At 47.9% G+C, this 14,713-nt stretch overlaps 1 protein-coding gene across 1 annotated transcript; it reads right to left on the minus strand.

The window, feature by feature from the left end:
• Window positions 1-3,199: 3,199 nt before the first annotated feature.
• On the minus strand, window positions 3,200-14,277 carry EEF2 (eukaryotic translation elongation factor 2). The gene is made up of 15 exons (XM_074978132.1): window positions 14,155-14,277; window positions 12,659-12,873; window positions 11,847-12,028; window positions 11,541-11,752; window positions 10,752-10,930; window positions 10,061-10,166; window positions 9,628-9,741; window positions 9,288-9,426; window positions 8,657-8,852; window positions 7,699-7,957; window positions 6,436-6,543; window positions 5,510-5,863; window positions 4,810-4,992; window positions 4,583-4,715; window positions 3,200-4,037 (listed from the first exon to the last, which is right to left on the minus strand). The coding sequence occupies exons 1-15, from the start codon at window positions 14,155-14,157 to the stop codon at window positions 3,844-3,846; spliced, it is 2,577 nt and encodes an 858-aa protein (XP_074834233.1). The 5' UTR covers window positions 14,158-14,277; the 3' UTR covers window positions 3,200-3,843.
• Between the last annotated feature and the right edge of the window lie 436 nt (window positions 14,278-14,713).

A 14,713-nucleotide genomic window follows, 5' to 3' on the forward strand; every position in this document is an offset into this window, starting at 1 on the left:
CCTTAGTGGCAGGGCTCAGCTCACACTTGTCCCTGAAACCCTTGGGCTTCCCCCATCACCCTGAGTACTGGAGTTGATGCTTCCTTCCATCCCCACCCTGGGGAGCTGGACTTCAGCAAGCTCAGGCTTTGGTGCCATTGCCTGGGCTCCTGTAGTAATTTTTATTGTCAGAAAGGGAATTGTGGTGCGATAAAGTTCAGGAGCCCCAGGTGTAGCCTTTCTGGCCTATGCTCCATGGAACAGGTAGAAGCTGTTTGAGGCAGGGCTATCATGAAAGATGCATGTAATTTTAACAATATTTTATATTGGTGCTTGCCAGCCTTATGGCATCTCTTCACTCCAGGCTGGATTAAGGACCAGCAACTGATCCAGCAGAGCAGGGAAAGGGTGTTATTTTATTGCACCTAGTTTAGACTCTCGTCCACTCCAGCCCTGCACCAGAATGAGAAGAGTAAGTGGAGTAAAGAGGAGAGGGTCAGCTGTAAACTTACCACGGTGGATACTTTATTAAGCAGGTATATTGAGTTCAGTGACATTCATGTAACTGAAGTTGCACAACTTAGGCTGACGGCCCGTGGTAGCGTAAACAAGGACTCCCGTCTCCAAGTCCTTTATGATGATGTTACGTGTCCTTAACTGTTGCAGCTGTGCCAATTTATTGTTTTTCTGTTCTCCCCAAGTTTAAGAGTAAGCCCCCAAGGTGGGCAGAAAAGACCATTCATGCAGGCAACGCTTTGTGTGGAATGCTACAGAGCTGCTGTGGCTCTGTCTGTCTGTGCTGGGATGACACACGGCATGTTGCTCAAATGCCAAAAACCCTGGTACCTCCTGAGGCAAATCCCAAATGTTGTGTAACAGCACAGAAGCTGTGCTCTTGATGGTGACTGCCCAGCTCCTTTCTTGTAGGCAACAGGGCCAGTTTCCTTGCTGGAGAATAGAGGGAAGAATCAGCTGGATAACTGTTCTGAAAAGCACAGCAGAAAGCCCTAACTCTGGCACCAGCCCAAACCTTACAGTGCAGTTTTATAGTCCCCTAGCCCCAGCCCAGGTCAGCTGACAAGCCAGCTGTTTTATTGCAATGTAGACATGCCACCAACAAACTCATGAGTAAGAGCTACTCCTTTACCTTCGAATGTGAAGGCTCCTTTCTCACATTCAGGACTTACCTTTACTCCACCTGTGACATTAGTGTAGTCACTTGAGCACGGGACCACATTGTAAAACACTTACCTACAGTGATGGGATGGGCAGAAGATAAGCTGTAACTCATGGTTCCACAGCTGCACCATGACACTCCCTGGAGCTTAACCCATGCTGATGAGCCATTTAGTTGGAGCATAAGGCATCCTTAATTTGTGCTAGAGGTGAAAGGTCATGCTCACAGTGCAGTAAAGAGAAGTCTGGGGAGAAGCAGTACTTATGCGATCTAATTACATCCACCTACTGTTAGCAGTTGGAGTTGCATCAAGTAGAGAGATGCAGGGAAGGCAGGTCAGGTAATAATGAACCAGCTGAATTGGTAAGGTTAAACAAGCTTTCAAGCCATACAGCATTCTTCTGAAGGTTTGGGAAAGATCTTCCCAGCTTGGAAGATTGTTTAGCGTAAGTAATTAGCATGTACTAAGGGACCATTCAATGCAGAGCAGCCTCTTATCTCTGCAGTCAGAGTATAAAGGGGGTTATTGCATTACAGATGGTTCAGTGCATGATTTTCAGAGCCTAACACAGTAATGAATTTCAGCTTCCAGGCTTGTCTTTTGAAAGTATCATGTAGACTTCTAGGTAGCTAGGATGGCTTTGTGGGAAAAAGGTTCATCCTCAGGTAAAGTGGAGATTCTGCCAGGGGCACTTTCAGTAAGCTGGGGACAAGCCAATGCAAGTCCCTGACCTGTTGCTGGTTTCCTGTGGGGAGGCCCTGCCAGGCTTACAGCTGTGTGTCAGTCAGTCCCTCCCCGGCTCCCGCAGCAGGAACTGATGGCTGCTGCTGTGCTGGCCAGCAATCAGGCTCACTGGTAGCCCAGGATTGGCTACTGCTCTGTAGCTTGCTGCTGTTTCAGCCCCTCCCAAGACAAAGGTCTCAAAAACCTCTGAGAATCATCACCCTATCATTTATGGTTAGAGTCCACCTTTTCCCAACTTCCTGGGAGCAGATTCAAGCAACTAGTCTTATTGTGGCACTTAGCACCTGCAGGATACTTAGGATAACTTTGTTGAGCAGTGTAGCAGTGGAAATGGCTGCAGGTTTTGCATCTGTTCTGGCAGGATCCAGGGCTGCTTTGAACTGTTGGGTGCTGCTAAAAAGACAGGCCCTTGCTTCTAGTAGGTTTGAAGGACAGATGTAGTAGGTTCAGGATGTTTACAGTGGACTAGAACTTCTGCCACCTTGCATTTTGCTGCAAGTTTGAGTACATGTCCCAGAACAATTGAGGCTAAAAGCTCTTTCATAGTATGAATTGGTCCAAGATGACAGGTTGTTTCTAATAACCTAGGGCTGACAGCCTTTGTGCCCTCATTACATCACTTAAGGATTTGCTTACAAGAAAGGATGAAACAGTTTCAATCTGAATTAAACCAAGGTACTTTTTATACAAGAGGATTAAGTAGTTAAGAGCCTAGCTGACAACCCAGCAGTTGTGTACAGCAGGAAGGGAACATCCCTCTTGGTAAATCATGGCCAAAATAAACTCTCAAGGTTGGCCTCTGCCTGGCTGCATGCTTGCAAAGTCTGCAAGCTAGATTTCCCACAAACTGAAGTCCTGCAGTTGACTCACTCTCCTACACAGAATGACACATTGTGGTACCTGCTGTTCTTTCCTGAAGGTACCTTTTTAGTCCTGTAAACCAATTGACCTGGTCTGCCATTGTCTTCCTGGTGGTGAGACTTGTGGCTACAAATACAGGGAGGCAAGGGATGAGCCTGTAGGGCAAGAGCTGTGATTTCTATTGCCTTCCTCCAAGCCAATTTTTCCTATGGCCCCTTTGGCACCAGCCCTCTAGAAGGGGCATTGCTCTCCTCAGAATCAGACAGGGACCCCTCTTTGCTTTGGCACTTGAGTCAGGAAGCTTCAGCTCACACCCACAAGGGCTGAGGAAAGGGAGAGGAAGTCTACATTCAAGCTGCTCAACTAGAGCTTGAAGGCTTCTTCCTTTAGTAGGCTACCTCTGGACTGAAGCGAAACTGAACAAGAATTCAGCTGAATACTCATCACCATATCAAATTTATTATTCCAATGGCACTAATACATTGGTCGATGTCCATGATGACAAATCACACTGCACAAGATCTTCCTGCCTTTGAGTTTCTGCTCAACTAAAGATTTCCCTTACATACACCCCTCCCCTGGATGGGGAAAAAAATTTAAAAACAAAAACAAAAAAAAAAGCACTAGAGGCTATTACCCCAAGCAAACCCTTGCACTGCACTGTTGCTGGGTTTGCAGTCTGTTGGGCATTTGATTTTTCCCCCCCTGGAGAAGTCAGGTGCCCTATTACCCCACCCTACCTCTTTTTGCCAAATCCCTGCACAGAGGAAATCATCTTTCCGTGTGTGAAATAAATATGGAACCCGGCAACTTGAGTTGCCTCAAGTGGAAATGTTTCTTTAAGTTACAATGGCACCACACAGGGCCCCCCCCACCCCAAGTCATGTGCAACACAGAAACCTATAAGGCTGAATATCAATGTGTTTTTTCTGAAAGTCTCAAGTCGCTATGAAACTGATTAAGTAAAATGCCAAGAGATGGTCACTGCAGTCTACAGTTTGCCTGCTGCATTGATGTTATGCTACTTAGTTTATTCAGAGTCCAATGACAGTTATTTTAAACTGGTGTTGGGGGGTAGCTTTTACAATTTGTCCAGGAAGTTGTCTAGTGCCGGGATGCCTTCCTTCAACCCTTTGCGTTTGCGGGTCTCAGCAACAACTTGAAAAGGACGGCTAGTGTTGTCAAAGGGGTCCCCAGGCAGAATTTGCCAGTGGTCAAATACACACTGTGGGAAGGCCTGGCCCCCTGTGTTGGATCTCAAGTCAGCTGTAAAACCTAAGAGAAAAAAAAAAAAAAAGGCCAGTTTAGAGAAGCATAACTGATGAGGTTGTGTCATGTAACGTTTATGTTCCTATCAAAGTTCCCACTAATCTTTCAGCTCTGTGATTTTTGATCAATGACTAAAATAAAGCTTATGTACACAGCTGTGTGCACCCCCCATAGAAATAACTTAGAGCACCTGCAGGGAGGAGGCAACAGAATTTCTTAAGCAGCTGCAAAAATGCACAGCTGACAGGAACACTGGTTCCTAGGATTCTAGCAGGTGGCAGTTAATAGTACAGTCAGGAAGAGAAAATGGAACATTGTATTTAAAGACACAAAACCTGTTTTGATCCAGTCACATGCGCACCGGGATGGGAGAAGAGAGATCAGTCTTAAAAAGGAGAGGCTACATTCTTCCCTCTCAACTACTAAGGCAATCCTTCAAAACACTGAAGGAAGTAAATCAGATGGAGGAACCCTCTCCAATATTGTGGAAGTCAGTGAATCTAGAGCACCCTCAAAGAAGGATACCCAAGAACAACATGAAAGTTACTTACCAAAAGACTCATTGACAGGCAGGTAGGCTTTAACAACAAACATGGGAGTGCCTGCCACCTGGGACTCCTCAAAGACATGGCCACGCTTTCTGTTCAGGACACCGTAAATACCTCCAACTACTTGCTCTGGACACTGATACACAGAAAGTTTGGATTACAGACATGGCTTTAATTGTAGGACTATGTGCAGCTCATATTACATCTGAAGCTGAGCAAAGTATAAGTACCTGAATCTCAACAAGGTAGATGGGCTCCATAAGTCTTGGCTGAGCAGTGAGCACACAGGCATACAGACACCTCCTAGCAGTTGGGATGATCTGCCCACCACCACGGTGGATAGCATCAGCGTGCAGGGTCACATCATGCACATCGAAACGAACTCCACGCATGTTCTCCTCACACAGAGCTCCCTGAAGACAGCAAAGCCCCAGTATCAGTAACCAACAGAGAGAAATTCTTTGAAACTCCACTATGCTCATTGTCCCACCTTTTATATGGGACAGGTCTCTAACAGTCTGCCAGCCAAGTCCTGCAGAGCCTGGAAGTTCTCCAGAGGCTTGCTGGGTGACAGCAGGCAGCCAGAAAAAGGCTGCTTCTGGCTCAGAGTCAGTAGCCTACTGATCAGCCATTTGCCCATGAACACCCTGTCTAGCCAGACACCAAGACAGGGTACTGCCAAGAGTTATTGTGGGCCTGGCACACCAGAATCCTTGCTGTAGGGGAGAGAGAGATTAAAGGCTGCAGCTGCTAAAATTGCCAAGGTGTCACTAAAGCTAGCAATGATTAGCACATAACCCCCCTACTGCAGTCCTCCCATAGGCTACTGGCATATTTGTGATTTACCTGGGGAAGGCACTGAAGTGAAGGCTTGATCTAAGGCACTCAGTTGTTTCTATTGCCTGATCAATAGCAGTTCACTGCACCTACCTCCTTTGTAGCCCACTGGAAGCCAGCCACAACACTGTCCTTGATTTCATTCAAGTATTGAACTCCCTTGGTGATATCAGTCAAGATGTTGGGGCCAGTCCCATCAGGTCCAAAGCACCAGATTTTACGGGCTTCAGCGACATCCCACTCGTACTTCTCAGCTAGGTAACGTGCACGCTGCTTGAGCTCCTGACGAGCTGAAACATCGCCTTTGTCGATATCCTCTGCCAATCCATCGGGGAAAGGTCGGGCCTTCATGTACAGCCTGTTGTGTTTGTTGGGCGACTTGGAAAGGCACAGCACATTGGATTCCTCGCTGACTGTCTCACGGTAAGATACAACAGGGTCAGATTTCTGCAGGCAAACACAGTCACCAGTTAGTTCCAGAGGGTCTGGCACAAGCAGAGCAATACTGTCACTTAAGTGAGCCATGACGCACGCTACACCACCAGCCATACAAAAAGGACTCTGAAGGGTAAGAATGCAGCCAGCACCATGTTTAGTAGGACATTCAACTGGCATTACTGAAGTGCCAGAAACACGAGATGACTTACTACTCTGAAAGGCTTGCTGTGCTACAAGTCAGCTACTGAGCATCAGTTTCTCTACAAGCAGCATCAAGTACAGCTCTCTACACCATGAGGAATGGCTGCCTCATGAAAGCAGAGTTTAGGACAGTGGCACAGCTGGGTTAGAAGCACCTGATTTTGGCTTATGGTAGGTTCACTAAACCCAGATCCTCTGTATTGCATAGACAAGAAATGATACCCTACTGCAGCCTCATGAATTTGCTACCCGCAGCTGTATCTGTTCCCTGCACTCTAGGAATTTACTGGCTGAATAGATCTGCAGCCATTTCATCCACTCAGACAAAAGCCCAGAAAACCCCACTGAAGGCTAAGAGGAAAGCTATGTGGCAGATTTACCTTAATTGGAATGCATGCATGGTCCTCTTCCAGATCCTTCAGGCAAATTTCCAAATGCAGCTCTCCTGCACCAGCAATGATGTGCTCTCCAGACTCTTCAATGATGCACTGAAACAAACAGTAATTAAGTTGGGGTGTGTGCGGGAAAGAGAACTTTCTTCACTAGGACTCCATTAAATGCATCTCTCTACTGGTGTATATTGTTAGCTAATGATCAAGACATCTCACATGAGCGATAACTACTTTTATTTACAGCTTGAACTGAAATTGTGTGGCCCAGCAAGACTGAGGATATGTACCAGGCTAAGAAGTTTTCTGCCTCTGAACAGGAGAAACAGATGCTGTTCTTCCAACGGGTACCCAGTGGCTCTCCAGTTCCTCCTTCTGAGGGAGGGGAATCACTGACAGCCATTGCAATGTAAGTTGGAGAACACCTTGGAGATGTTCTCCACTTTCCATGAAGTATTAGTCTGTTTACAGCCATCAGGTGGCAAAATAATTACACAAGCCAACTGCTTTGCTCCATGCAACTTCCATCAGCATCCTCAAAATGCATCAAGGGGACAGAAGCATTAGCTAACTCATGCTGTTGAGGATCTGGACTACACTCTGCAGTAGCAACCTGTGCACACAGGAACTGCTAAGACTGAAGATTAGTCAGTGATGAACCTCTATTGGGTGGAGGATTCCGCGAGGAGTTCCACTCCAGCCAGAAAGCCAGTATTGATTAGTGTTCCCTCTAATTTCTCCCATCCATGTGCAGATTAAGTTCTATTATGTGCACCACCAGCTTTTAAAATCACACATACCGCCAGCCATGGGCGCTCTGCTATTCAACTGGGTAACAGTTGAATCGCCCACCCCCATTCCTGATCAGCTTCCAGGGAATATGGATCCAAACCAAGGGCTAGTCAACAGGTGGATTCTGGGACCAATCCAACTAACCTGAATGGACTGCAATATCTTTTGCATTCTCTAGTCCGGATCTGACAAGATGCTGATTTCCCTGGCCCAGAAGCTTTCATACTATGCTAATGCTACCAGTGCCACTCAAGGGAAGTCATTCACTTAGCTGAAGTTTGGAATCTCTGCCACTATTCCATCAATCTCTTCTACTTGAGTATTGTGGCTTGGGGAGATGGAAGAAGGTGATTTTTCTAAGGGACTGGGCAACGCCCTTACCAGTGTAATTTGTGGACAATACTTTGACAGATGTTCTACATCTTCAAGCAACTGCTATTGAAGAATCCCCACGAGACTCACCTGCACCATAGGGTCAGACTTGGCTAAACGCTTCAGTCCTTCTACCAGCTTGGGCAGGTCAGCTGGGTTCTTTGCTTCAACTGCCACACGCACCACAGGGCTGACACTGAACTTCATCACTCTCATGTTATGAGCATGCTCAAAGGTGGTGATTGTTCCAGTCTTGACCAGAAACTGGTCAACACCAACCAAACCAACAATGTTACCACAAGGCACATCCTCAATGGGTTCAACGTAGCGGCCCATCATAAGAATAGTCCTGAATGAGGAACAAAAACACTTGTCAGATTGCACAGCTCCCTAGACAAGATTTCTGTGGTGGAAAGTAGGGTTCAGTGAAGGGCAACAGAAGTGATTAAGGGGCTGGAGCACAAAACCTATTAGGAGAGGCTGAGGGATTTGGGCTTGTTTAGTTTACAGAAGAGGAGACTTAGAGGTGATTTAATACCAGCCTTCAACTTCCTGAAGGGGAGCTCTAAAAAGGAGGGAGAAACTGTTCAGTGGTGTCAGATGGCAGAACAAGGAGTAATGGTCTGAAGTTGAACAGGTGTAGGGTGATATTAGGAAAAACTTCACCAGGCAGGTGGTGAAGCATTGGAATGCGTTGCCTAGAAAGGTGGTGGATTCTCCATCCCTGGGAGTTTGAAGTCCTGGCTGGGATGCCTTAGTGGGGGTTGATCCTGCTTGAAGCAGGGGGCTGGACTAGATGACCTCCTGAGGTCCCTTCCAGCCCTGTAATTCTGTGGATCCCAGCTTACAAGTGACATGTTTCCACACAGACAGCAAGGGACAGGGGAAAGGAAAAAAAAAAAAACACCCAAGACAGGGAGCTACTGAACTGTAGCACAAAGTGCTGGGACCATGGAAGTAAAATATAGAACCTACATAATCAAAAGTGCTGCATTAATCTAAATCTCTTGGCATAGGATCATTCAATCCCCACCCTGCCTGTACTAACCTTTGGATTGGCTTAAGGTACAGATCTTCCTTCTTGCCAGGAGTGTAGTTTGGTCCCATGATTCTGACTTTCAAGCCAGTGGAGACCAGACCAGAGAAGACACGTCCAAAAGCATAGAAACGACCTTTGTCTGAGGTTGGCACCATTTTAGAGATGTACATCATCAGGGGCCCTTTGGGGTCACAGTTCTTAATACCTGGGAAAGAAGAGGAGGTCAATGCTCTGTGGTTTGAGGTAATCACTTACACGGATAGCAGCAGTTGCAACGCTGGTCTGCTGGCTATCATCCAGGCGGTTCGCTAGTCTAACAGGCAAGGAAAAAGCAGTGTGCCAAGAAGTCATTGTAATTAACAGACCAAGCCTTTAGAATACATGCTGGCTACTATCCAGGCCCCCCCCCCCGGTTATCCAAAGCAAAGCTGCTAACTAATAAGCTTGTCCATCTGACCCACACTGGAAAGGAAGCAGCTGCAGGAATTAGAAACTTCAGCCCAGCTGTATATTTGTTTGGTTTTCAACAAGTGGCTCTGGGAATTTTAGAGTCTTCATGCACTTATTCTCCTGCATGTTACTTTTAGTGCGTCATACCCATGCACTTATTCTCCTGCATGTTACTTTTAGTGCGTCATACCCATGGCAGCCTCATCATCAGGGGGGCCCTCGTATAGCAGCTCACAGCGGTACTTCTGAGCTGTGACAGGGGAAGGCAGGTGGATGGTGATCATCTGCAGCAGAGCTTCTCCAGCAGGCAGCCAGCGCCTCATCACAGCCTGAAAAAGCAGATCACAGGTTCAGGCAACTCTGTCTTTGTTCAAGCTATTTCCCCTTCCCCTCCCTTCTCCACACATTCTCATTCACATTATGCAGACTTGATTATCTACCAACAGCCCCACACTGACAGATTAGCTTAGTCTGAGTGATATTAAGTTAGCTGCAGTTTTCTTCCCAGGATAATACTGGCAAGCTCTTACCTTCAGTAGGGGTTTGCCCTCCTTATCTTTATCTTCACTGTCAAGTCTGATGTCTAGTTTCTCAATCAGTTTAGCCGTCTCCTCTTTCCTGAAGTTCATGATTGCATCAAACACCTAGAACAAGAGTTCCAAGTTAGGAGAATGCACCCCCATGACCCAAACACACAAAGAAAACAGCTCAAGACCATTTACTCGAGTGCGCCAATAAGCAGTTTAACTGCCTGACTAACAGAAGCTATAAGCCTTTATATCAGTCTGGAGAGCAGCAGTTCCCAGCTTCCCTTACTGTACAGACCACCTGGACTTGTGTCAGATATTTAAAATTTCTTCAAACTGTCAAGTCAGGTCAAAGTGAAGAAATTTTTCCCATCATCATGCACACACTTGTTGCAGGCAGAGTCCCGTACTAGAGAGAGCTGTAGAGCTAAGGTACCTTGAAGATGGGGTCTAGGATCAGCTGGCAGAAAGTCCTGGGCAGTTTCTTTCCTTCAGGGCTGGTAGCAGATTTGCTGAACTTGCCAGAAGCAGGATCAAAATATCTAGAAACAACAAAACCAGAGGCCATTGCACTGTACACTCTCTCATCCTATTAACATTTCTCTCCATCTTGAAATGCCAGAAGACTAAGTAGTGCTATCAAGTCAAAGCTTTGTTTCAAGATGCTTCTACTTCCTGACAGCTGAGGGACTTTCAAAAACTTGCTCCCCGCAGCAAGTGGATATAGATCTCCCTGTATGAGGTTCTCCCTATCCCCATTCCCTACCAGTTGTCCATCTAGCTAAACTTCAAGCCCTTCACAGTAGGGCATAATGTGTTTATAAATTAGTCAGCGTAAGAGGCAATCCACTTTGATTGGGATTAGTGTATTTGTGTGCACCACATACTGTTGCTTCCTTATTTGCAGGCTGAGTTCTCCAGGTTGTGTCCCTTCTGCAAAGAGCAACAGCTATGTTATACAGGTGTTCCATCACCACCCACTCCCTGGTCTGAGTTTACAGGCCAATTCTGGTTACAGGGTCCCAGTTCCAGTTAGTGATTTCAGGGTGTTGGTCATGTAGTACTAAGCAGGGCAAGATCAAGTTCAGAATTCAGCCATACTAGTGATCCGAGCTCATGGTTCTTACCTGTCTCCCCACAGCTTTTTCATCATGTCCTCCACCTTCTTGGCCCGCTCAGCAGCGCTCAGTTGCCCATCACCCTTTGCAGCAAACTTTGCAACATACATCTCAGCAAATTGCTTCAGGGTAAAAGCCCAGCCATGCAGGCCAGAACCAAAGCCAACAGTACCTAGCACTGGATCAATCTGGAAGAGATCAGAATAACGCTGAGGTGAACTTTGAAATGACAGCTCCCCTTATGTATGGCAGCACCACTGATGAGCAAATCCTGCCTTCAAAAATTAACCCTTAAGAGGTTAGGCTTCCCATGCCTGTGAGCGATGGCCCATGGGCTGAATCTAGCACCTGGCTTAATTTGATCAAGCCTGCAGAAGGTCTCCATGCTGGGGGTAGCCCCAGCCTTACTTCTTTCCCATCTACCCCTTGCAGGCTGGAGCCTAAGTGGAGCCCCAGCTCCTAAAGTTGCATGGGTTCTCTTCTTTTGCATCTCACATGCATGGTCCCTGACTCGTTAGGTGGGTCAGTTGCCCTCACTTGAAAAGCTGTTTCCCTACTCCTTGTTTATGGGCACACAGGATAGATTTGAGGGGGAAGCGCTACTGACGGGACACATTTGAGCTATTGCAGCCCTGCCCCAAAACTATAACTCAAGACCCAGAAGCTCAACTTCGTTCAGCTTTATCAACGAGCCTGAAACCCACACAAGTTACCAGAATGTTTCTGGGCCACTAGCAGTTACCTGCAGCTATTAGCAATTCAGAAAGCCTGTCCCAGTACCGGTGTTGTCCTCCTTACCATGATGTTTCCCATGGGACCGCTCTCTCCTTCCCCATAGGTGGAAATGATGACATTGACATTCTCCACTATACGCTGGAAGGTCTGGTACAGCTCTTCTGGCTCCAACTGCAGCTCCAACAGTGCTCTATCCATCTTATTCATCATCAATACAGGCTTGATTCTCTCAGCAATGGCCTGTCGCAGCACAGTTTCTGTCTGTACGCAGACACCTGGAAAAGGCAGGGGCAGAATCTCGACTGTCACTACTGCAGGACCAGCATGCTACTTAGCAGCATTAGATGCCTGCCATACACAAGTTCTCACCAGAAACACAGTCTACAACGACAAGGGCACCGTCGGTGACGCGGAGAGCAGCTGTCACTTCTGAAGAAAAGTCTACATGTCCAGGAGAGTCAATCAAGTTGATTAAGAAACCAGAACCATCCTTGCTTTGCTTGATAAAGGCCAAGTCATTTTCAGACAGCTCATAGAACAGGGAGATGGCTCTGAAAGAAATACAGAAGACGAGATTCACTTTAGTGCTACCACTATCCACTCATTATCCATGGCCAGTTGCAGTAATGTTATGTACTGTTGGAAGCCACATTCCTTCCCAGAAGTGGCTACTGCTATCCCAGCTATATACAGGTGTAGTACACTATGGGAACCTTTAGCAAGTACAGCTACAGGGTACTCATCTTTAATGCAAGAGTGGATTTCTAGTACATTTCACTCATGTAGCACGTAGGCCTACTCCAAATAAAAAGGTAGTTGTTACAGATAATCAAGGTGCTGGTAAAACAAATGCACTAAAAATAAAGCCACTCCAGGCAGCATCTCATCTGTTAAGACAGAAGAGAGATCAACAAGGAAGTTTTGAAACTTACAATTTTCATTTAATGTTTTGACTACAAGACAAAATTTTTAATCGTTGCACCATGTTGTACTCTTACCATTTAGACAATACTCAATACCCTGTGCTGCAGGGAAGTAAGCAACCCAAGCACCCTTAAGTAGCTTCTTCTTCCCCAACTAAAAACTCAGGAATTCCTGGGTTCTAGTCCTGTTTTGTTCAGTAAAAACCTCAAGGCACTGAAGCAACTGAACACTGGGATACGTGAATGGAAGGAACTTACGTTGACTTGATAGTGATGCATCTTTCCTGCTCATCTTTTCTCGTGTCAGTGAAACGAGTCTCACCAGCACGGGCAGAGGCAATGATACCAGCTTTGCATACCAGGGAGTCAGTCAAGGTAGATTTGCCGTGATCCACATGTGCAATCACAGACATGTTTCGGATATTGGCCTTTTTGTCCATAATGGCCCGAATCTGGTCTACTGTGAAGTTCACCTTGAAGAGAAGGTTATACGATCAGGGGCAAGCTCTTCCAAGAAATCTAAACATGCCAGTGCCAAGTTCAGTCACGCTGACGTAAACTGCTCAGCAGACACTGAGACAGGGCAACTCAGAGAAGAGTGTTTTCCACTAAGTTCCCCTGGCTTTTACTAGTTGCTTTAAGGAACCAACCACACAGCTTCATAGGCTCTTACAGTCAAGATATTACCCTGTGACCCACTCTTAAGATCACCTTCGCTCACAGCCATACCACACACAGCTACCACCCTATTTAACGGAGCAAGTGACTTAGAAGCCTGCCACATCAACTCCCTCTTCCTTCTTCACAAGGCAAGCGGTGATCTTACTCCAGACTGCAGAGTTACATAAGAACCCTAACTACCTCACTGCAGGAAATATTTCCCCCTCCCCCAAGCTGCAGTACCTCCCTTTGACCAGAGAGGAAAAAGACTAGAAACACATCCTGGCACTTGCCTTCCCCCACCCCGCCACATCATTCCCAGCCACACAACAGCTTCAGGGCTCCCCCCTCCATCCTCCCCCGGGCAAACCAACACCTTGACAGTGGAGTAGGGATGGAAAAGCCAGCCAGCCTGCCTGCTTATTTGGAGAGGAGGCCACTCAGCCTGAAGCGGCCCACACAGATGCTCGGAGTGGAAGAGCAACCGACAGGCAGGCTCTCACCTAACCCCACTGCTCAGCAAGGAGGCTGGGAGGAGGCAACAGGCCCCAGCCGCTCCCTAGTGCTTCGATGACACATCCACGCCCTACAGAAGAGCGGGGAAAATTGTCTCCCTGATCACTCAGCCAGGGCAGATCACCCCAAAGGGGGAGGCGAGCGGGGGCCTCGCTGCAAGCGCTTCCCTGGGGAAGGGGTTTCCTTTAACAGGAGTCCCGCAAAACGGTCCAACCGAGAGAGGCGGCAGCTTCCCTACAGATAAGGGAGTCCCTTGGCACCGCCTCCCCCATTAAACCGCCACCCCCCAGTACGCAGCACAGCCCTGGATTGCACAAGGTCCCGCAGCCGTCCAGGAGAAGAAAGGTCACCCACCTCCCTCCGCCCGGCTCCAGCCCCGCGGCTCCCAGGTACCGCACCCAGGAGTGCGGGCAGGTCTCCGGGGTCCAGTCACCCTCCCCCACCACAACCGCCCCACCCCCCACTCCCGAGGTCTTCCCATCGGTGGGCACGGGCCAGGGGGCGGCCATATCCAGCGGCCCGCCGGCGTCGGGGTCCCCCACGTCTCCCCCGACCCCCTCAGAGTGCCAGTGACTCACCATGGCTGCGGATGCCAATAGATTCTCTGGGAGTGGAGTAAAGGAGGGGACCGGTAATGGCGGCGGCTGCGGCCCTGTCTCGCTGGCGGGGACAGAGCGGGCGGAAGAGAAAGCTGACGTCAACGATCAGACCTCTTATAGGCCGGAGCCGGCCTAGAGGCGGGGACAGCGGGCAGCTCAAGGCGCAGGCGTCAGCGCCTCTCTAGGCCTCGAAGGATCTCTATGGTGCGAAGGGCCTTTAACTCCGCACTACCAGGGACCGGCTGTAACCACGTGGCTGTGCATACCCAGTGCACGCAAGTATCCCATAGGGTAAATCCCCGGAGCTGCTTCAGGTACTTAATGGGGGGAAAAGCACTGGGCTGGTCAAGCTTTAACCCAAGTTGTATATTTTCATTGATGATTCTAGACATACAGCGGGGAGTTCCCAGCTCTATGCCTGTAAAGTAAATGAATAAAACGGTGCGAAGGATGGTGTTGGGCACAACAAGAAATCCTGTGGCAGCTTATAGACTAACGGGTATTTTGGAGCATAAGCTTTCGTGGGCAAAGACCCGCT

This window comes from Carettochelys insculpta, chromosome 27 (assembly GCF_033958435.1).
Source record: "Carettochelys insculpta isolate YL-2023 chromosome 27, ASM3395843v1, whole genome shotgun sequence".
NCBI classification, from domain to species: domain Eukaryota; kingdom Metazoa; phylum Chordata; order Testudines; family Carettochelyidae; genus Carettochelys; species Carettochelys insculpta.